At 54.8% G+C, this 21,244-nt stretch overlaps 2 protein-coding genes across 2 annotated transcripts; both read right to left on the bottom strand.

The window, feature by feature from the left end:
- Positions 1-613: 613 nt before the first annotated feature.
- Positions 614-2,664, bottom strand: KCTD11 (potassium channel tetramerization domain containing 11). Its single transcript, XM_069481986.1, has one exon. It carries the CDS (start codon positions 2,590-2,592, stop codon positions 1,894-1,896), a length of 699 nt encoding a protein of 232 aa, XP_069338087.1. The 5' UTR covers positions 2,593-2,664; the 3' UTR covers positions 614-1,893.
- Positions 2,665-2,799: 135 nt separating this feature from the next.
- On the bottom strand, positions 2,800-17,003 carry ACAP1 (ArfGAP with coiled-coil, ankyrin repeat and PH domains 1). The gene is made up of 22 exons (XM_069481985.1): positions 16,768-17,003; positions 16,162-16,219; positions 12,299-12,418; positions 12,047-12,100; positions 11,907-11,965; positions 11,462-11,645; positions 11,285-11,329; positions 11,091-11,186; positions 10,897-10,971; positions 10,696-10,805; positions 9,544-9,595; positions 9,350-9,450; positions 8,918-9,041; positions 8,615-8,826; positions 7,660-7,729; positions 7,446-7,540; positions 7,172-7,341; positions 6,070-6,242; positions 5,172-5,281; positions 4,974-5,084; positions 4,569-4,618; positions 2,800-4,264 (listed from the first exon to the last, which is right to left on the bottom strand). The coding sequence occupies exons 1-22, from the start codon at positions 16,818-16,820 to the stop codon at positions 4,164-4,166; spliced, it is 2,223 nt and encodes a 740-aa protein (XP_069338086.1). The 5' UTR covers positions 16,821-17,003; the 3' UTR covers positions 2,800-4,163.
- Between the last annotated feature and the right edge of the window lie 4,241 nt (positions 17,004-21,244).

The following is a 21,244-nucleotide window of genomic DNA, read 5'->3' as shown; positions in this document are numbered from 1 at the left end:
GGCTAGAGTGCCATGGCGTCAGCTTAGCTCACAGCAACCTCAAACTCCTGGGCTTAAGCGATCCTACTGCCTCAGCCTCCCAAGTAGCTGGGACTACAGACATGTGCCACCATGCCCAGTTAATTTTTTCTATATGTTTTTAGTTGTCCATATAATTTTTTTCTATTTTTAGTAGAGATGGGGTCTCACTCTTGTTCAGGCTGGTCTCGAACTCCTGACCTCAAGCTATCCTCCCACCTCAGCCTCTCAGAGTGCTAGGATTACAGGCGTGAGCCACCACGCCCGGCCCCCAGCCCCATTTCTAATGGGGACTCACCTAGCTCCGTTATGCCAACCTAGGATGGGGTGTGGCCTTTCTCTCTCCCTCAGTATGTTGCTTGGGTCACAGCAAAGAACCTCCCTGCCCTTGTTCCAGAGTGTTCTGGTCTTTCATTGGGCAGAACAGGCCAGCCCTCCCAGCTTCAGGAGGCGAAGCCATGGTCCCAGCAGCCAGACGAAGTCATCTCTAGTAGGAGACGGGCAGAGAAAGTGGGGCTTCTGTTGCACGGGGGACAGTATCCCCAACCGGGCCCTCAGCAGCCTTTACAAGTTTGTGGTTCTAAAAGCAATTTTATTTTTCTTCTTGTAAATCATGGCCAGTGATAAACAATGAGTGATGCCCCAGTGAAGAAGCTGTGCATGAGTATCCCATCCCTTCCCATGTCCCCCTTACTCTCCCAAACTCTTCATCTCCTCCCTGCACTGGGCAGCGTTGGGCCTCCCCCAGCTGTCTCCTAGCAAGAGGCCTATGGTTGCCTTAGCAACCAAGAGTCCATACAGGCCTCAGAGTCCTACCTAAGCCCAGTGACTCCTCTTACCTCTCACCAGGAAGATCCCAGTGACTTAAACCCCAACAGGTCCCTCCTGCCTACATGGTGATGTGTGTACATGCGTGCACATAAACACACACGCATATACACACCCTGTAATTAAACTACTAATTCTCAGTCTACTCACACATATACCACAGACACACCCTGTACCAGAACAGTTGTGGGGCAACCCCAAACAGGCCTGGACATGCAGAGACCACAGAAGGTCCAGTACATAGACACTGTAGCCAGCAACACAGATGAAGACAAGGATGCCAGGGACCCGCACATCAGGTAGACAAACTGGTACACACACACACACACACACACACATACACACGAAGTAAGTAAGGCCAGGACCAAAAAGATACCCCCCTCTTCCCCATGACCAGCCCCACCCTTCATATGGGATCCTTCAAAATACTTGGAATTCCAGAGAGGTGCTCCAGCCCCATTGCTAATGGGGACTCTCCTAGCTCCCTTATGCCAACCTAGGATGGGGTGAGGCCTTTCTGTCTCCTTCAGTAGGTGGCTTGGGACACTGCAAAGAACCCCCCTTCCCATGTTCCCGAGTGTTCTGGATTCTCATTGGCCAGGCCAGGCCAGGCCACTCAGCTTCAGGAGGAGAAGCCATGGTCCAGGAGGCCATACTGGGGCAGTGCAAAGTCCCCCTTTTCCCCCAGACCTCAAGTCCCTCCAGTGTTCTGCCGGGTGTAGCGTGGACAAAGAGGTGGTCCCCACTTTTCTAAACCCCTAAATACTGAGCTCCAAGGAGAGACTGGCAGTCCCTAGCCTTAGGTGAGAACAGTCAAGAGAACCTTCCATGCCCATCCCAGGGTCAGCACCAGTCCAGACCCTCTGGACTACTTGTGACGCTCAGGTTTGGGAATTCCTGCCCACATCTGGGCTCCAGTCAGGTGCAGTGGGACCCCTGACTCTCATAGCTCCTGAGGCAGAGCTAGAAAGAGGCTTTAGGGGAACTTTTTCCCTGTTAGCCACCCCATTCCCTTTCCTCCCCACAATCAAACTGAGGACAGCATTTTCAGTGGCGGATAAAGCGCAGAGACCGGGAGTTGAGCAGGTCTTCAGGATCAGGGAAGACGGAGTCTAGCCGGAAGCCGTGCTCCAGAGCCACACGCAGCACCTCTTCCAGGAAGCTTGGTGTGCCCACCACCTCCCGTGGCTCTCCTGGCCCCCCAGTCCACAGGGGCTGCAGCCCCAGTCTCCCATACTCCACCTCGGGGAGTTCTGCAGGGCGGGGCGCCCACTCCAGACGAAAATGTGGGCCCCCCTCTGCCCTGTCCCCACTGGCCACACCGAATCGGGCCCGCATAGCGCCCAGACACTCGGAGTCCGTACAGAAGAGGTTTGCCCGGAAGATGTCCACCTGGACGGACCTCAGCTCATAGTGGTGTGGGCCCCGGCGAGCAGAGAAATGCACCTGGCGGGGGCTGACATCTACATCTGCGTGGAGCAAGGCAGCTGTGGGTGCAGGGGTCCCCCGAGAGGCCTCCAGTTCCCGAAGGGCATCCAGGAGGGGCCGGATCTGGTAGAAGTCAGCTTCTGCTCTGAGAAGTGCTGTCTCTCCGTATCCACGGGGCAAGTCCAGACGGCCCAGCCGCAGGAAATTGAGGATGTGTCGGAAGGCTTTGCCATCCCGATCGATGAAATAGTGGCCGCCTCCTTGGGGATTGAGGTTGGGAGGCATGGGGGTGCCGGCCCTAAACATTGCCCCCAGCATGGAGTCTGGGAAGCGGGTCAGGGTCTCCAAAGTGGTGGAATATAGTGTGCCCCCCACATTCAGGGTCACAGGGCCCCCAAAGGAGGGGGGCGAAGAGGGCACAGGAGGAGGGGAAATTTTGGGAAGTACAGGAGACTCAAAAGAGAAGAAAAGGCAGAACTTCCTAGCAGTATGCAGAATTGGGTCGTAACTTTCAGACTTGCTGTGTTGGAGTTCAAGGCAGCAAGGTTTGGAGCTCACCCAGTTACTTTGGTGGTGGATGGGGGGCTGGTTTCAGGGCACAGAAATTCCTGAAAGCTTGAGAGAAGAGATGAAAACAGCAGAGGGCAGCAAGAAAGGGGAAGGGAGCTTTCGGTCCAGACGTATCCGATTCTGGATGGTCAGCGACTCTTTTCTGTGGTCTTCAGACAGTGGGTTTCCGGAATCCAACCAGCAGGTGACGGTGACGAGCACAGGGCCGACTCTGAAGGGCCCAGCTTCCGAGTTCCCTGGCAGATCGCTGTCGCAGTGGGCGAGTCCACGCAGGGTTCCGGGGGCCAGTCAGAGGCCTGGCCTGGCTCCCGGCGCGGGTCCCAGGGGATGAAGGCGGAGCTGACGGGAGCGGATGGCGGAGCCGCCCGTATCGGCTCGGGGGTGACAGATGCGCGATCAGTCCGAGCTGGGAGTGTTCGAGGGCTCCGATGGAAGCAGCCGGGAATTTCGAGACCCAGCCGCCACCGCCTTCCCCGAGTGTCGCCGCAGCCGCTGAGGTCCTCTCCGCCCCCAGGAAGTGGCCTAAGGGCAGCGGCCCCGGGCCCTTTAAAAGGCAGCCCCGCCCCTTGGCGCCCCGCCCCCCGCCCTCGCGGGGCTCGAGCGGCTCGGGTGGAGGTGGGAGGTGGGAGGCGAGTCCCGGACCGGAGAGACGGGGCGGACAGGCTGGACTGGCGGACGCAAGCGGAGGTGGGGTGACTCAGTCGCGTCGCCCCGGATGTGGCCACGACGGCCCCGCCGCTCCTTAGGTGTGCCAGACCTCACGTTTGCAACTCGGCGGGGGCCCGAGTCTCTAATCCCACCACTCGGAGAAAGCCGAGGCCCGGCAGTCCCGGGCCAGGGAACCAGTTCCCTCCCGGTGGCTCCCTTAGGGAATTCCCGAGGGGGCGGGTGCTGAGCCGCCGCATTCCGAGAATGCCTCGGGGCCGAGGTGGCCGGAGCGAGCTCTCTCCATCCCGGCGCGGTGCCAGCTCACCCTAATGGAAGGCCGGTCCCCATCCCACGCCGGGGGCCTCTCTCCGGAGGTTCAGGTCTGGCGAGGTCTCCCGAGCTGAGCCCGAGAGCCCCGCCCCACTGTCGCCCAGTGCTAGGGCTGAGGCTGAAGGTGCCACCTCAATCCCCCGGGAGTCGCCTCTTGCCTGACTGGAGCTCGCAAATTGCCAACAGCTCCCCGCGTCCCCGGAGCAGCAGGGCCCAACACCCTGCGGGCCCGAAGGTGGCGCCCAACAAATGAACTAGGAAGGGCGGCGCAAAGCACAGAGGCTTTAATGGCGGAGGGGCGGAAGGTGAGCAGGGAGGAGCCGGGGGCGCGGGGCCTGGAATCACAGCGTGTGGAGGTCATGACTACGCCGTCTCAGCTTCTCTGGGTCGTCCGACGCCATGAGAGAGAAGTCGCGGAAGATGTCAAGATACGTCTCATCCCCTGTGGGGGAGGGAGGAAAGGCTGCGGAGGCCGGCGGCTGCGCCCTAGCGCGGAAGAGCCGGAGCCGGCAGCTTAGACCAGCTGGGTGACAGTGCACGCTTCAAGCGTGGGTGGGAACATGTGCGCCGTGAGCGCAGCGCCTGCGCTTATTCCTTGCTCCGAAGGCTTGGCACGTCGGATGCGCCCAATACATATTTCTTGAATAAATTATGGAATTAGTGCAGTTGGGCACAAAGGGGACAGGTCACCAGGGGCTAGAAGCCCAAAGTTCTGGTGTTGGGACTGGGGTAGGTGGATACATTACCTGCCTGGCCCTGAGCCGCTTCAGCCTCCCTCATCTTTGCCAATCGTAGCCTGAAGGGGAGGAAATAAGAAATGAATGACATTATCCTCACTGCCCCCTAACTTCCCGTCCTTTGAGCTGGGTTGTGTTTCATTCATCTGCCTCCCCAAGATCCAGTGCTTGAAAGATGCCTGACGTGACTGTTGATGCATGAGTGATGCCTCTCAGGATGAACTCACCACCCTTGGATCGTGTCCGCCCGCCTTCCTGCTCCACGCCCCATCCGTTCTTGGAGCATCCTTTCTCTGCCTGGCCAGGCGCTGGCCCCACCTTCCCCAGGCCCCACCTGGCACACTCCTGTTTCGTTGTGAGCCCCGCCCGAATGAATAGTCCAAGCGCGAGCCCCGCCCCTTCAGGCATTCTCACAAGGTGACGATGTCAGCGTTGGCTGTTTCCACAGCGATGGTCAGAGGGTCCCTGCCTTCAGCGTCCCGAGCCTCTAGATCTGCCCCCCGTTTCAGGAACAGGCAGGCGAGCCTGGAGAGGATAGCCAGGCTCAGCCGCCGCTCACCTGCTCCGGAGCCTTTCTCCCCACGGCCATCATATCATCCCTGCCGCCCCTACCCAGTGTGGCCAAGAATGGTTGCGTGGTGTAGCGGGCCCCGGCCTGCACTGTCCACTTGGTTCACGTTCGCCCCGTTCTGGAGGAGAAACTCACAGGCCAGAAGAGAATTCTGCATGGAGAAATCGAGAAGGAGGATTGAGGGTGGCATCTTTAGAGGTGGATTTCAAGACGTTTTAGGGTGGGGTGAGTGGGGGGGAGGCGGTATGGTAATCAGGAGTGTGTGTGGGCGTGCAGCTAAGTGTCAGGCTTGGCTCTAACTCCTCACATGTATTCATATATGAAATCTATAGTACAAGTTGGGGTTTTTAAAAAATTTTTTGACACAAGATCTTGCTCTGTTGCCCAGGCTAGTGCAGTGGCACCATTATAGCTCACTGCAACCTCTAACTCCTGGGCTCAAGGGATCCTCCTGCCTCAACCTCCCCAGTAGTTAGGCCTACAGGCTTGTGCCACCACACCCAGCTAATTTTTCTATTTTTTGTAGAGACAGGGTTTGGCTATGTTGCTCAGGCTGGTCTCAAACTCCTAGCCTCAAGCAATCCTGCCTCAGCCTCCTAAAGTACTGTGATTACAGGTGTGAGTCACCATACCCAACCCACAGTACAAGTTTATGAGGTATGTTATCCCTATTTTACAGATGAGGAGACTGAGGCACAGAGAGGTTAATAACTTGTTTGAAGTCTCCTGTAAGTGGTGAAAGCCTGGATTCAAACTCAGTTCTCTGCCTCCAGATCACACATTCTTAGCAACCAGTCTATAGTGCTTATCCTCTCCCTATGGGGTGGGGGGCCCAGAGAGCTGGTGGGAGGGTGATGAGGTAAGGGCTGGGCCCAGAGTCAGAGAGGAGCCTTAGGGTGGGGTGGGGTGGGGGAGGTGGGGAGGTGGTGAGGCTCTCACAGCAGCTGTGGCCTGGATCAGCGGTGTGGCATTCTCCTGACTCCCATTGACCCAGTTGACATCAGCTCCATGAGCAAGGGCATCAGCCATGGTGGGAAGGGATGGAGGATGCCCAGCGGCTCGAAACAGCAGGGCCCCAGGGTGCAGGCTTCCCAGGTCATCAGAGGGGGGCTCTGTTAGGGGGAATCAGCTCTGAGTCTGGGAAGAAGACCCTCAGTACAGTCCCCTGATGCTATAATGGGATACGTCACTTCTAAATTGTGGGGAGGCCTTCCTGACCCAGGACTGTGGTGGGAAATAGAGGGACATGGGTGTGGGTATTGTACCTGTATATATGTGTATGGGGCCCTGGGATGTGGGGGAGAGACAGCATCATTCACCTCATCCTATCCAACCACCCTGGCTGGGACGTCACAGGTGACTGACTTTCCCTGACACTCGGTCTCAGCTCCCAACCCCTGCTGCCCTAGCCAAATACACACCTTCCTTCTCAGGTCTTTGGAGACCCCAAGCTCATTACCACTCCTACTTTCCTCATGCTGTTGACACCCCTTAGCCCTCCCTGCCTACTCCAAGCCCCATGCTCTTCCCAGTCTTAGTGTCACACTCCACTGTAACCCCTGAAACTGTAGTCTTTTTTTTTCTTTTTTTTGAGACAGAGTCTCACTCTGTTGCCCAGGCTAGAGTGCCGTGGCGTCAGCCTAGCTCACGGCAACCTCAAACTCCTAGGCTCAAGCAATCCTACTGCCTCAGCCTCCCGAGTAGCTGGGACTACAGGCATGCACCACCATGCCCGGCTAATTTTTTCTATATATATTTTAGTTGTCCAGCTAATTTCTTTCTATTTTTTTAGTAGAGATGGGGTCTCGCTCTTGCTCAGGCTGGTCTCGAACTCCTGAGCTCAAACGATCTTCCCGCCTCGGCCTCCCAGAGTGCTAGGATTACAGGCGTGAGCCACTGCATCTGGCCTGAAACTGTAGTCTTGTCCCCACAACATTCTCAAGGGGAAGGCCTGGGCCTCACAGCCTGCACCTCCCTATAGGGCTGGGCATGGTGCTGAGCACAAAGCAGGTGCTCAATGAATGCCCAACCAATTCTATACCTGGCTTGGATCTGAAGCTCCCTGGCCGGGGCCTAAGGGAAGGCTTTGGGGGCACAGGAGGCTGTCCCCTTGGGGGCCCCCGGCCACCTCTTCGCCCTCGAATCTCAGGAAGCTTGGTCAGGAACTTCTTCTCCACGTATTTAGCGTGAATCCAGGCTTCCTTCTCCTGTCTGTGGGAGGGGGAGATGGGGACAGTCTTCCTTCTTCCCATTCCAGGTCCTCCTCCCTCTGCCCCCTTGGAGGGGAGCCCCAGGCAGTCCCACCCCAACCTCACCGGGAGCAGCTGGGCCCAGGCTTCTTCACAGCCAAGGCCTCCACACGGGCCTCATAGATCTGGTTGATGACAACATTTCCCAGCTCGCACATAAGCTTTGGGTGGCCCAGGCAGAGGCAGAGATACAGGGAGGGTAGTGGGTGAGTGTCTGAGTCCTCAGGGCTCTTCTGTCCTTTGTCCTCGATCCCCCAATCTTTACAATATCCCAAGTTACCTTCACTAGTTCCGGCTCCCATGAGTCGAGGGTCAGAGACCGGACTTTGGAGAAGTGAACACCGAGGCTCCTGGGGGGCCAGAGGGGGAGTCAGGCCCTCTGTGGGACAGTGGCCTGGGGAGGCTGCTGTTGGTCCTGGACAGACTCGGGGGCAAGGTCTGCACCGGGGCTGTGCAGAGGAGCTGGGCCAGGAGGCAGGGCAGACAGGACTGTGTCACCTTGACCTGGCTCTGGAGGATCCTGCCTGTTCACCATTCCTTCCTTCTTCCCTATGTTTCATTTTAAGGACCTCATCCTCTCCAGCCACTCCCTCCTCTTAGGACACTTTGGCCCTGACAGCTCTTCCCATGCCATCACCCTTCCCTCCTTCCACCACACTGCCTAGGGGTGAGGGCCTTTTAGATAGACTTGCTAAGGCCTCATGACCTCTTCTCTTCTCTATCTGGTCTTTTTTTTTTTTTCCTTTCTTTCTTTTCTTTTCTTTTCTTTTTTTTTTTTTGAGATAGAGTCTCAGTCTGTCACCCAGCCTTGAGTGTGGTGGTGCCATCATAGCTCACAGCAACCTCAAACTCCTGGGCTCAAGTGAGCGTCCTGCCTTAGCCTCCCAAAGTGCTGGGATTATGGATGTGAGCCACCATACCCAGCCTCTATCTGCTGTTTGTTGGCTCCCCTACCCTCAGCAGCCCTGACCCTACACTTCCTCCAACCAAGCCAATAAGCTCCTCTGGGTGTTCTCCAATTCTAGCCAGACTAGGACACTGAAGTCTGGGCCCACCTAGGTCTACCTTGCACTCTACAGGCTCAGGCCCAGGCCTGGTGCCCAGTGACAGCCAGAATCTAAGAGGGGAAGGCAGGGCGGAGTGGAAAAAGAGAGGCCTGTGTGATGGGCTCTATCTTGGGGGCTGCACTGCATCAGGAAGGAGCAAGGCTCATGTTTGGAGCCTTGGGGAGTGACCTGTGGATGCCGGAGCACTGAATGCAGAGGGTGACACCAAGGTTGATGCTGGCCCACTCCGGGGCTGGCTCCCGGCAGTCGCAGCACTGGGCATTGCCATCCACACTCTGTACCTGGGCTGCCACGTGCCCAACTCCCCCAGGCTCCCTTCCCCTGGCCATCCCGCCACTGCCCAGGGTGGCAGCAGAGCCCACGGCCAGGTGTCCTGAGCCCTGGAGGAGACAAGGGAAGAAAGAGTGGCTTAGGGTAAGGTGTGTCCCATCTCCAAAGGCAACCTGGCCCTGACGCCCCAGTTTAAGGTACCTGGCCTGGACCCCGGGGGCTGTCATCAAGGCGAGCCTGGCTGAAGGCAGAGGCGATGCTGCTCTGCACAGCACTGACCCACAGCTGCAGGAGGCGCTCAGAGTCAGCCTGGAGGAGGCAGGACCTGGGGAGGAGAGTGAGGGAGATTTTGGAGGGGTCTGAGTCCTGGGGAGCAAGGTGGCAGGATGGGCAAGCTGACATTCAGCCAGTATTCAACCAGTTCCAGCTGCACTGACATACTCTGGACCTATTGGTAATATCCTCCAAATATCCCCCATCACCTTGTACTCTCTCCCCTGGTAGCCCGCCAATCCAGCCACCAAAGGGTTAAAGCCTGGAGTTGCATGGGGATCCTCCCCTGTGGTTGGCCCTGGCTGTCAGGTTAATAAATGTTTAGACACATTAGAGTGTCACCCCTGAAACTGCACTCACTTGCTCGTAGACACCACCTCAAAGCAGAACCGCCTTTCTGAGTCGGGGCAGAGCTTCACTGTGCAGAGGCGAAGGTCGTCCACCACCACAGTCACGGGGTCCTGGCAGGAGAAGGTGATAGGGGCAGACCTCTAGCCTTAGGCAAGAGCTGAGTCTCCCTGTGGCCCTGGCATCCAGGACCGAGGCCTACTCACCTTGTACTTCTTCTGATAAACCAGTTGGTTGCTCTGAATGGTGAACCAGCGTCTGTAGGAGGTAGAAATAGTTAGGGACACAGGCAGCTTTGGGATGAGGCTCAGAACATGGACAGAAGAGAGGCTGTGTCCTTTGCCCCACAAGGATCTTGCAGAGAGGAGAGAGACCTAGGCTGACTGTCCCATGAGACATTCAGAGAAGGGTGGACAGTTGTATAGGTTGGGACATCTAAGGAGAGCTATTCACATCTTAAACAACCCAGATTTGATATAGTTAATATTTATGAAGACAACTTTCCAGCAGATGGCAGTAAAATTCTTTTTCTAGTAAAACGTCTACTGCTACAATTTTTAACAAATGGAAGTATCTTGGGGAAGGGGCTCCATTTTCTAATTTGCACAAAGATCCCATTTGGGCTGGCAGGGGCCCTGGAAGGAGAAGGAGTCAAGTCAGAGCATGTCACCATCCTGCTCCAGACCGTGTAGTGGCTCCTCATTGCCCGCAGAGTAGACCCCAAGACCTCACTAAAGTCTACAGGGCTCCTTAACGATTCACACCCCTACTAGCTACTAGCTCCAATTTCATGTCCTATCACCTCCTCCTCCTCTCTTACTCTATACAGACCCATGGCCTCCGCTCTGTTCTTCAAACACCTCAGCTATCTCAGGGCCTTGGCACTGGCTCTTCTTTCATCACCTAGATAGCCTTCAAGTCTTTTTTTTTTTTAATCTTTTTTTTTGAGACAGAGTCTCACTCTGTTGCCTGGGCCAGAGTGCTATGGCATCAGCCTAGCTCACAGCAACCTCAAACTCCTGGGCTCAAGGGATCCTCCTGCCTCACTCTCCCCCTTTCAAGTCTTTGCTCAAAAGTCACCTTCTTGTGGAGCCTACTCTGGCCCACTATTTAAAGTTGAAACCCCCTGCTCAGCTCTCCACATCTCTTTATTATTTTTTTTGTCTAGGGCACTATTACCTTCTAACATAACACATAATTTACTTATTTATTATATTTGTCATCTTTCTTTGCTGATGGAATGTGAACTCTACTGAGACGGGGGTTTTGTCTGTTTTCTTTGTTGTGCTTAGCACACTAGAACCACTCAAAAATATTTAACTGGGTGGGTTTGGCTAACTGGGGCATCTTCTCCTTACCTGCTCCAGGTCTTAAATGCGTTGCTGGCCCGTTTGAAGAGATGTCCTTCCATGACCAGGCCACCAGACCCCTCCCTTAGGCTTGGCTCTGGCTCCTCCCCACCCAGCTCCTAGAGGCACAGAGGGGCAAGGGGCAACTGAGGCAGACAGAGACTAAAACCACATGCCTGTCTACCTCCTGCCCACAGTCCCAGCCCTCACCTTCTGTTTCAGCAGCACATGTCTCTGCTCCATGTCCCTCTTCTCTCGTGCTGAATTCAGGACCAGCTGGTGCAACTGGGCATAGGAGGGGCATCTCAGATGGCCAAGCCCCTCCCCCCACCAACGAGGCCAGGGGAGTCATCTCCGGGCCCCCTAACCTCCCTCCACCACCTGTTTGCTCCCTGGGACCCCACCTGGGCACCCAGCTCCTTGCGATACTGGGCCAGCCGGCTCAGCTCCTCATGGCCCTGCTGGAAATGGGTAGCCTGGGCTTCCACCAAACGCAGCACCTGGGCGACAAGGTGATAATATCTCTCTCTCTTTCCTCCCCCATCATGCTGTCTGTCAGCAGGCTCCGCTCACTTTACCCTCCCCTAACACGACTCACAAACTCCATGATGTCAAACTTCCTCTTGTCCTCAATCACATTGATCTGAGGAGCAGAAAAGACCTCAGGTTAGTCTGGAAAACATAGTGCCTCCTCCCACTGCACAGAGGGGGCTCCCCAGCCTCAAGGTGGCACTTGAGGTCCTGGTACCCTGGGAGGACAGGTTGGGGCAGGCACCTGCAGGGCATAATCCAGTGCTCGTCCCCGGTATGCAGCTCGAGCAGTCCTCAAAGCAGCTCCTGCCTCTTCTGCCTCCTGGGCTCGGCGCCTGGGGACCTCTGCGTTGTGGGTAAGAGCAGCCTCCAGGCTCTCAGCCCCCCGCCAGAAATCCCGGCGAGCCTCTCGGAAACCCCGGAGACCTCTGGGGATGGGGAGATAACACAGAATCACAGATGACACCCACCTGCGCCTGGCAGAGACTTCCCAGGAAATGAACTACCCGTATCCTGTCAGTTAGCCTGTGCAGTCAGAAATCCCAGGGGATCCCTGGGACAGAGGGATAGAAGTTGGGCCACCAGAAACCCCAATCTACAACTCCTTCACTCAGGAATGCCCCCTGGTACTGGGAAGAAGGCTGGAGGCAGGGTTCTGGGAAATCAGGCCCCCTTCCCTCCCATCTCACTCCTTGACCAGGGTCTGGATTTGCTGCTGCAGAGTGTGTTGGATGGCGTCTAGAAGCTCCTGAGGGAAGAAGTTGGCAGGTGAGGGTTAGGACCACGGATGACCTCACGCCCCACCCACCCCCTTCCCTCCCTAACTTACTGCATGGCTGTCCAGCTTGTGGCTGAGGCTCACGGTGAATTTGTCCAGACACTCCTAAGCAAGAAACAGCACAGAGAGAGCACCAGGCGTGGGGTGGCAGGGCCCGTGCAGCCCTAGACCCCGCCCACTCTGTCTCAGATGGCAGCCCAGCCCTGCTCTGACCTGGGACCTGAGGACCCCAGGCCAGCCCTCTTCTTCCACAGCATCTCTTCATCCCAGACCCCATCCCCTGGGCTCAGACCCTCCACATACCGCCATCATGGGCTCTGGAGGACCCAGGCGGGCCAGATCACAAATGCCAACAATGAAGGCGCGGCTGGCAACAAGGTAATGGCGCCCACTTTCCAGGAGGCCAGTGCCCAGCTTGAGGAGCTAGGAAGGGAGGGCAACAGGGAGCTGAGCTGCCGGCCACCACACCAGGTGATGGCCCCGCCCCTGCCCCACTTCCTCTCCCACCTCACCTACCCTTCCCTCCAGCCTACTCTAGCTCTCCCCCCATACCCACCGCCTCATTTCTAACACACCTGGTACGTTCTCATCTCCGCTTTTCTGCTCCCACTGTCCTGTGCCTGCAACAAAATTCCTGCCCATTCCCCCCAGCCCATGGCCAATGCCACTGTCATCTTTACCTCTAAAACGTCTCTCCTTGTCCACTCTCACCTGTCTCTCCCTGCCCTGCCTACCTGCGTGGATCCAGAGCTCCCGGAAAACTCCATCCTCCTGCACTGCCTGGCTCATAGGATGACTTCTCTACATGGCTGGTATAAAATCCTGTAGTATTTACTGTCTGGAGTTGTCCCATTCTGTGCTCACTGACATTCTCTCGTAAATATGAATTGGTCATCCAGGCCACAGGGTCAGGGCCAAGATGGGCCCCCTCCACTGACAAACAGTGGGGAGTGGCTGGCCTGAGAAGGGTCTCTCTTGGTGTCCAGAACCCCAAGTCAATCTCCTGACCTCTGTGCTTGTCTCCTGCAGGACTACGACTGCATTGCCTCTGAGGTGATACCACTTGGCTCTGGCCTGAGTCACCGTATCTGGGATGGAGCATGTGTCTGTGGAGCCCTTCAGCTCAGCGGGGGGCAGGAGACCACCGTGGAGTTCTGTGGGGAAAGCTAGGGCAGCAGGGGCTCAGAAATCTTGGGCTACATATGTGTTCAGTGCATGTTTGTTGAACTGAAAAACATTTTCTGGGGCTTTTGGAGGCTTCAGTGAAATACAGCTTTGACTTGAAGGTGTGTGGCAGGAGCTGTAATGGTTAGCAAACTGACCAAAATCAAATCTTTTTTGTTTTGTTTTGTTTTTCTGAGACAGGGTCTCACTCTGTCACCCCAGCTACAGTGCAGTGGCGTCATCATAACTCACTGCAACCTCAAACTCCTGGGCTCAAGCGATCCTCCTGCCTCAGCCTCCTGAGTAGCTGGGACTACAGGCACATGTCACCACACTTGGCTAATTTTTCTATTTTCTGTAGAGACTCACTCTTGCTCAGATTAGTCTTGAATTTCTGACCTTAAGTGATCCTCCCACCTTGGCCTCCCGAGGATTACAGGTGTGAGCCACCATGCCTGGCCATGATCAAATCTTAGCAGACATCACCACGGGATGTCTGGGACATGGGACAAGGATGCGCACAACTTACTGTGTGGATCTAGGGCACTGAGCGTCCAGTATTTTCCTTACCCACCCCAGACTCTCCCCGTTATATGAGTAAAGAATTTTGATAAGACTGAACTTGTGAAAAACTGGTATATCCATACAACAGACTAGTACTCAGCAACAAAAAGGAATGAACTATTGATACATACAACAACTTGGATAAACGCCAAAGGCGTTATTCTGAGTGGCAAAAAAACCCTAATCTGGAAAGGTCACATACTACATGATTCCGTTTGTATAACATTCTAGAAATGATGAAATATAAACATGGAAAACAAATCAGTGGTTGCCATGGATCAGAGAAGGGGGTGGGGAGGATAGCACTACAAAGGCACAGCACAAAGGAGTTCCCTTGTGGTGACGGAAGTTTTATATCTTGAATGTGGTGATGGCTACACTGTACATGTGATAAAATGCCATAGAATTATATACAAGGACATACCAAAAACAAACAAAAAGAGTATATGTAAAATGTGAAATTAGAGTAGGATCTGTAGACTTTGTTGTTAATTGTGTTGCGATAATATTAAGTTCCTGGCCTGGCACAGTGGCTCACGCCTGTCTTATAGCACTCTGGGAGGCAGAGGTGAGAAGATCACTTGAGGTCAGGAGTTTGAGACCAGCCTGAGCAAGAGCGAGACCCTGTCTCTACAAAAAATGGAAAAATTAGCTGGGCGTGGTGACACATGCCTGTAGTCCCAGCTGCTTGAGAGGCTGAAGCAGGAGGATCGCTTGAGCCCAGGAGTTTGAGGTTGCAGTGAGTTATGATGACGCCACTGCACTGGGGTGACAGAGCAAGACTCTGTCTCAAAAAAAAAAAAAAGTTCCTGGTTTTGATAATGTATTAGAGTTATGGATGCTGTCACCATTAGGGGAAGCTGGGTGATGGGTATATCACCTTATCATTCTTTCAAGTCTATAATTAACTCAAAATAAAAAAGTTTAATTAAAAAATATATGAATTTGTCACCTATTAGCTTTCAGGCCCTAGGGATTGAGCAAAAATAAAACTTAAAAGTCCTTCATGCTGGCCAGGCGTGGTGGATCACGCCTGTAATCCTAGCTCTCTGAGAGGCTGAGGCGGGAAGATTGCTTGAGTTCAGGAGTTTGAGACCAGCCTCAGCAAGAGCAAGACCCCTGTCTCTACTAAAAACAGAAAAATTAGCTGGGCGTGGTGGCGCATGCCTGTAGTCTCAGCTACTTGGGAGGCTGAGGCAGGAGGATCACTTGAGCCCAGGAGTTTGAGGTTGCTGTGAGCTTGGCTGATGCCACAGCACTCTAGCCTGGGCAATGAAGTAAGACTATGTCTCAAAAAAAAAAAAAAAAAAAAAAGTCCCTCATGCCACCTACATTGTAGTGGGGAAAAATAGACAAGAAACAAACAGACAAGTGTGACAGACACATACTAAGGTGACTCCCAATTATATACATCCTTACATAATCCCTACCCCTTGAGTATGAGCAAGACCTGTGACTTTCTTCTATCCAACAGAATAGGGCAAAGGCAATGAGATGTCACCCCCATGATTAGGTTACACCATGTAACAGAGGCGATGGATGTTGCTCCTGTGATTACATAACCATATTTTTGCTAGCACACACAAAAGAGACTTTCCTGCTGGCCTTGAAGAAGGTGGCAAGAAGTATTAGCAGCCGCTACAACATAACGTGCCCCTGGAGAGGGCCACATGGCAGGGAACTGTGGGCAGCTTCTAGAAGAGGAGTGCCTCAGTCCCACAACAGCAAGGAACTAAGTCTGCCCACCATCACACGAGCTTGAAAGACAACCCTGAGCTTCAGAGTAGACTGCCTGCCTCAGCCAAGACCCTCACTGCAGTCTAGGAGCCCTTGAGCAGAGGAGCAGTGAAGCCACGCCCAGACTCCTCACCCACAGGAAACCAGGATAACAAATGCATATTGTTTTAAGTGGTTCAATTTGTGATAATATGCTATGCAGCAATAGAAAACTAATATAGCAAGTAAATACACAACATGTCAGACAGAGGTAAATATTATAAAGAAAAATAAAGCAGAGTATGGGAATGGGAGTATATGTGTGTGTGCAGTTGTGTGCACATGTTGTTTCACAGAGTGGTCAGGGAAGACCTTACTATCTTGTGTTTAAATGTTTTACTAGTTTGTCTTCCAGGGTCAGTCTCTGGGCTTCTTGGGGACAAAAATGATCTTGCTTTCTCTGAATGCTCAGGGCCTGGCACAATGTAGGGGCTCAGGAGCTGAACAAGGAAGTCCATGAGTGAGTCTTGTTTTCCAAGATCCTGGGCTCCCTGAGGGCAAAGAACCAGCCACCTTTTTTGCTACTGTGTAGTTCCCAAAATATCTATCCTACACAATTAGCATTCAGTAATCCCTGGATTCACTCTGTCTCCAACTTTCTCCCTGGCTCTTCCCCTCTCACCCGAACCCACTCCTGGGTCACCTCTCCACGTCAGGGTCACCTTTTCCAGACGGGTCTCCAATTCTGACACTTCAGCTTCCACCAGCTCAATAGAGGCTCTGGGAAAGAAGGGATGGGGTCACAAGCCCAGAGCTTGGGTCCATCGGTCTGTCTGTCTCATCAGGGTCAGGGTTGGAGTCACAGGGTGGTGGGTACAGAGGAAGCTGCTGGGGTGAGTAGACCTGCCCACCCGCCCTCTCTTGCTCCGCTCACTCTGCACCATCTGGGAGCTACTACAGCCAGGGCCAGAGCAGGAAGGGTAGAAGAAGGGTGGATGTGGCAAGGGCAGGAAGTTGCTAACCGCCCCAGAACAGGTGCTGGGGGAGGGGCAGGGGTCCCAGTGAGAGGCAGGAGGGGATTCCAGCTCTGGGGGTGAGGGAAAGGCTGGGGAGGCCAAGCGGTGCATGCACTGGGTGGAGGGCACTGGAATACCCCGGTTTGATAGCAGAGGTGCCACTTTGGCCCACAAGCTCGCTCTTGTCCCCTTTGAGGCCTACTCCCTGGAAGGAGATCTGACCCGGGGAGAGTTGTGTGTGTGCGCAGTATGTGTGTATTGGGAGATGTTAGACCTTCCTCTTCTCAGCCCCCTAGACCAGCACACACTTACCGGAAACGTGGTGAGTCCTTGAGACACTCCTCGAAATCCAGCTTGACGGTCATCTCAGCTTGATCGCTGCAGGGCAGGTGGGGATGCAAGTGGAGCCACTCCCTGCCCCAGGAGGGGAGATGACAGGGAAGGAGGAGAGGGTCCTCCTCTGGGTAGGGCCCAGGGACACAATTGTTTCCCCAAGGGGAAGGGGTGTTCTAGCAGGAGCTCTCACCCCCACACTTCCAGGCAGCGCTGGGAGGGGCAGGGGCGGGGCCTGGGCAGAGAAGAGGGGCCTGAGATCAGAGAAGCCACAGCCCCGCCCTGAGAGACTATTTGCTGTCACCTTCCTCCTAGGCGCCCTAGTCTCTGTCTGCTTCTTTGTCCTTTAGTGGTTGAGTTTTGGGGGCCTGGCAGATCTAGGTTCAAATCCTAGCTCTTTCACTTGGAGGTCGTGTGACCCTGGGCAAGCTGTCTGATTCCTAGTTTTCTCATCTGAGAGATAGGAATGATAACCCCTACCTCTAGGGCTATAAGAATTAAAGAAGATGATACTGGTAAATTTATGGTTCACTAAATTAATTGCATTAGTCATTGTCATCCTGCGGCAGCTTGGGCCTTCTCGGGATGCTATGTTCCTGTTGTATCCACGACTGCTCCCGCTTTCTTCTCTCGGCTCTGCCTTCATGGTTTCCTGCATGTGAACTCCCGCCACCCCCCAATCAACGACTGAGCAGGCCCATCCTCGGCACCCAATTCACAGCCCCCAGACTCCTGCTCTCCTCTCTTTATTGTACACCCCTACGGTGATGAGGGCAGGGAAGGGGCTGCCACCCCACCGCCAGCTGGCTACATTTCCCATTGTTCGGTTTCTTCTTCCTGAGTCAATTGAAGCCACAGAGTTTCATCTGGGGACAGAAGAGTTTGGGTTAATGAGTTTTTCACATCAGGCATGAGATCTTTCTCATGTGACCCCCTGATTCCCTAGAACCTTCCTACCCAGCCCCTCTGCCTCTGTGGCCAGTGTAAGCACACCCTTGCCTCCACCCAGGCTCATGTCTGCATTCATTCTGGCTTGAGGGGTTTTGGTTGCTTCCATGTCCCCTTTCTGAACTCCCTGGGCTTTGCCAGCTCAGCCCCTTGCCCCAGCTACTGACCACAGGTGGATATCACTTGAGACTCATTGTCTTTGGGGGACCGGGAAGTACCTGGAGTGGGTGGAGTGGCAGAGCGGAGTCAAGGAGGAGGCATGGAGCCAGTGAATGGTGCCAAGCTGGATGGGGTCCTAACCCCTTCTGAGCCTCCCTGGTTCCTCTCCTGTGCAATGTGGGTCTTGGACTCGAGGATGTTTAGGGCCTCTCTTACCACCTGTTGCTGATGTACTGGCCTGAAAGAATTGGGGGGTCAGGAGATGGGAGCTTGCCAAGAGCTAGGCCCAAGGAGATGGTGGCCTGGTGCCCTCACCAGGCTGCTATTGTGTCATTGTCACTGTCAGGGAGCTCTTGGTGGCTTTGTAATAGCTAAAGGGGCTTCCCATGTGGTCCAATAGGTGGACCTCAGTGCTCATGGGCTTCTCAATCACCCAGGTCAAGCTGGCGGAGCCTGGCAGCATCACGGGATCAGGGCTGGGGCACCCATCAGGCTGGTGGCTCTCGGGGCCCCTGCCCCCCAGGCTGTCCCACCATGGCTCTCACTGTCCTGCTGCTCATCTTCTGAGTCCTCCTCAAGCTCTGGGTGGGAGCAGGACCTGAGGTATCTTCCTTTGCTGTAATACTCCCTCCGTTGCAGACTAATCTCCTGCTCCAACACGATGATAGGCAAAGCCAGGGAGGACTGACTTCTGCTGGTAGAGGAATCTGAGGAACTTCTAAATTAATCTGAGTCTTATGGCCACCTGGTATATCCATGCCTCCCTGGGCCCCCCACCATAGCGGAGAAGCTCAAGTCCCAGATCCTCATCTCATTTACTGCTCTCACACCATCCACCTGAGAAAACCTTCAGGGACCACTCCATGCCCCATGATTCTCCTGAGCTTTCTGTTTCTCACCAGCCAACCATCTCCGGGGCTATCTTGAGTGGGGACCCTACTCCTTCCTGGGGCAACCTCCCAGCATTTCTTCCCTGCCAGGCAGCAAGACCTTGGCCTGATGCTCACCGAGGAAGACAGACTATGATGTAGACTTCTGAACTACCATTCCCTTGAGTCCCTGGTGCCCCACCACAGCTAACCTGTGACTTCAATGATAGGGCTCCTGGTCACCAGGTCAGTCTCATCTTCGACTTCTTTAGCCAGTCCTCCTACCCAGCCTCTCTGCACAGGCCTGGGCTCTGGGGTCAGCATCACACCTTGACTGCCACTGCTGATACTGGCACTACCCCCACTGCTGTCCTTGTCATCATCCAAGGGCTGGTTTTTCTGAGCCTTGAGGAACTTCCCTTCATTGTAGTGTGCCTTGCGGTGCTTGTGAAAATCACTGGAGTCTGTGGACCATCGTGAGAGCTTGGCTTTCCCACCAGGCTCCTGCTGAAAGTGCACTCCACCTCCCTTTCCATTCGACCCCCAATCCTCATCTCACATTTCCTGGAAACATTGTTTGGAGATCCTGAGCTTCTGTTATCACCATACTGGAGGACCTTGGGGCAGAAATCATCCATTGTTGCAAACCTGAAGGGGAGGGAAACTAGTTGAGGACACCAAAGGGAGAGAACAACAATGGGGGCAGGTGGTAGATGGGGCCAAGCTGGACACCCCAACTTCTCTCTGGAGGACTCTCACTTCTCTGCCAGTGCTTCAGGAGTCACCGTGTGAGAGGACCCAGCGGTGAGGTCTTCAGAACTGTCCTCCAGCCTGCAGAGGAAGGGGAAGCAGGGGAGGGGCATCAGGCAGTATCTAGCCCCTAAGGCTTCTCTGCCTTCTCCACTTGTTTCCTTCCAATAGAGAAGAGTCCAGGCTGAAGGGTTAGGGCTGAGGGTTCCACCTGTGGTAGGGAGTGCTGGGCTCGTCCACCTTCATAAATCCGTAGTCCTTGTCAGGAGGGTGGTATGTGGCCAGGATGTTCATCTCATCCCAGCGCTGAGACTTTCTCCTAGCATGGGAGGATGACACAGAAAACGGGGAAGAGAACTTCTAGTAATCCCTTCCTCATAGCCCTCTCTCATTCTTCCAGTCATTCAAAAAACTTTTCTTACACCCCCTTGTAGAGGCTGGGGATGGAGTCAGAGGCTGGGCCTGGAACCTTTGGGAGAGCAGCGATTGCACTTATTTACTCTAACTTCTAGTTCTCAGGACTTCTCCCCTTCCTTTCTGGCTCTGACCCACCAGGGTCCTGAACCCCTCCCTCCCGGCTTTGGGCCACCTGCTAGTAGAGCTGGGCTGCTCCTTCTCCGCAGTGGAGGGTTTCTGCATCGAGATGGAGCTGTTCTTTTTTAGGATGCTCCGATGCCGGTCCTCCTGGGAGGTGTTGGGGTGCAAGCAAGTTGAACCAGACTGCGGACTGCACCCCGAGCTGTTCACCCCAGGCCCCCCAGAGCCGGTGCTGTAAGCCTCGAATACACTGATTCTAGGGTTGAGGGGGTTGATTCCGCTATGGTATGTGCTGGACCCAAGGCTGTGGCCCATAACGTCCCCAGGGTGCTGACTGGGCCCTCCCCCGGAGGGCCGGCTTGAACCAGAACTGCGAACTATCATGCTCCCAGAGTGCAGAGGGACCCCAGAATCGTGAAACAAGACTGTTTCAGAGGGCTGCCCGGCGCCTGCTTCGACTCCTCTAACCCCTCCAGGCACTCCTCTGGTTGCCTCTCCAGGAGATTCCAGGTTGACGCGGCCAGCAGCCCCTAGAGCCTCGGGCTGCTCCATGGCCCCACCAGGGGGCCACTCTCAGCTACCCCACCCAGCCTCCTAGTTCCACGTAGCCCCACCCGAGGCCCCGCCCCCACCGCGGTGGGCGGGGACACTAGGACTCAAGCCAGGGTCCTCGCCCCTCTGCTCCGTGGAGCCGCAGTGGGCGGAATCAAGACTCCTTATAGGGACCTCAGGCTGGAGGCCCCCCACCCCCCACCCCTTTTCTTTTTGTCCTACCCAAAGACTTTCTTTGTCTCTGCTATTTGTTCCCGCCCTTTTCCTTCATCACCGCCCGCATCCAAATCAACCAATCATAGCCAGGGGGCCTGACCAGAGGGTGAGAAGCCTTGATTGTGATGTCACAGACCTTCAACTTAACCGCGAGCTTCGCAGAGTTGGGTCGGGGGCTTAACAGCCCTAAGGGGAATCTTTTGGGATCGTCGGCGCCGTTGCTTGAAATTGCTTGTCGGGGTTTATTTGTACTCTTTATTTGTGGCTTTAAAAACTAGTGGTTTGGCTGGACTTGAAGTATCAGCTTTTCCCGCTCCCCTCGACAGTCCACTCGCTCTGCCTCCCAGGAGAGCTGTGATACAAAGTGGAGAGATTGCGACACTGTCGCAGGACATTTCCGGTCTCAGTGGTGTGGAGAACAGAGA

Source organism: Eulemur rufifrons, chromosome 9 (genome assembly GCF_041146395.1).
Source record: "Eulemur rufifrons isolate Redbay chromosome 9, OSU_ERuf_1, whole genome shotgun sequence".
Taxonomy (NCBI): Eukaryota; Metazoa; Chordata; class Mammalia; order Primates; family Lemuridae; genus Eulemur; species Eulemur rufifrons.
The sequence above is the reverse complement of the archived record's forward strand: the minus strand, read 5'-3'. Positions and strand labels throughout refer to the sequence as shown.

What these genes read in the sequence shown, in the direction of transcription:
- KCTD11 (XM_069481986.1), bottom strand. Translation starts at nt 2,592, where the DNA reads ATGCTGGGGGCAATGTTTAGGGCCGGCACCCCCATGCCTCCCAACCTC.
- ACAP1 (XM_069481985.1), bottom strand. Translation starts at nt 16,820, where the DNA reads ATGACCGTCAAGCTGGATTTCGAGGAGTGTCTCAAGGACTCACCACGT. An exon ending in TTTATCAGAAGAAGTACAAG is followed by an intron (nt 9,451 to 9,543) that starts GTGAGTAGGCCT and finishes TTCTCCTGCCAG; the next exon opens with GACCCCGTGACTGTGGTGGT. An exon ending in GGGAGCCGGAACTAGTGAAG is followed by an intron (nt 7,541 to 7,659) that starts GTAACTTGGGAT and finishes GGCCACCCAAAG; the next exon opens with CTTATGTGCGAGCTGGGAAA.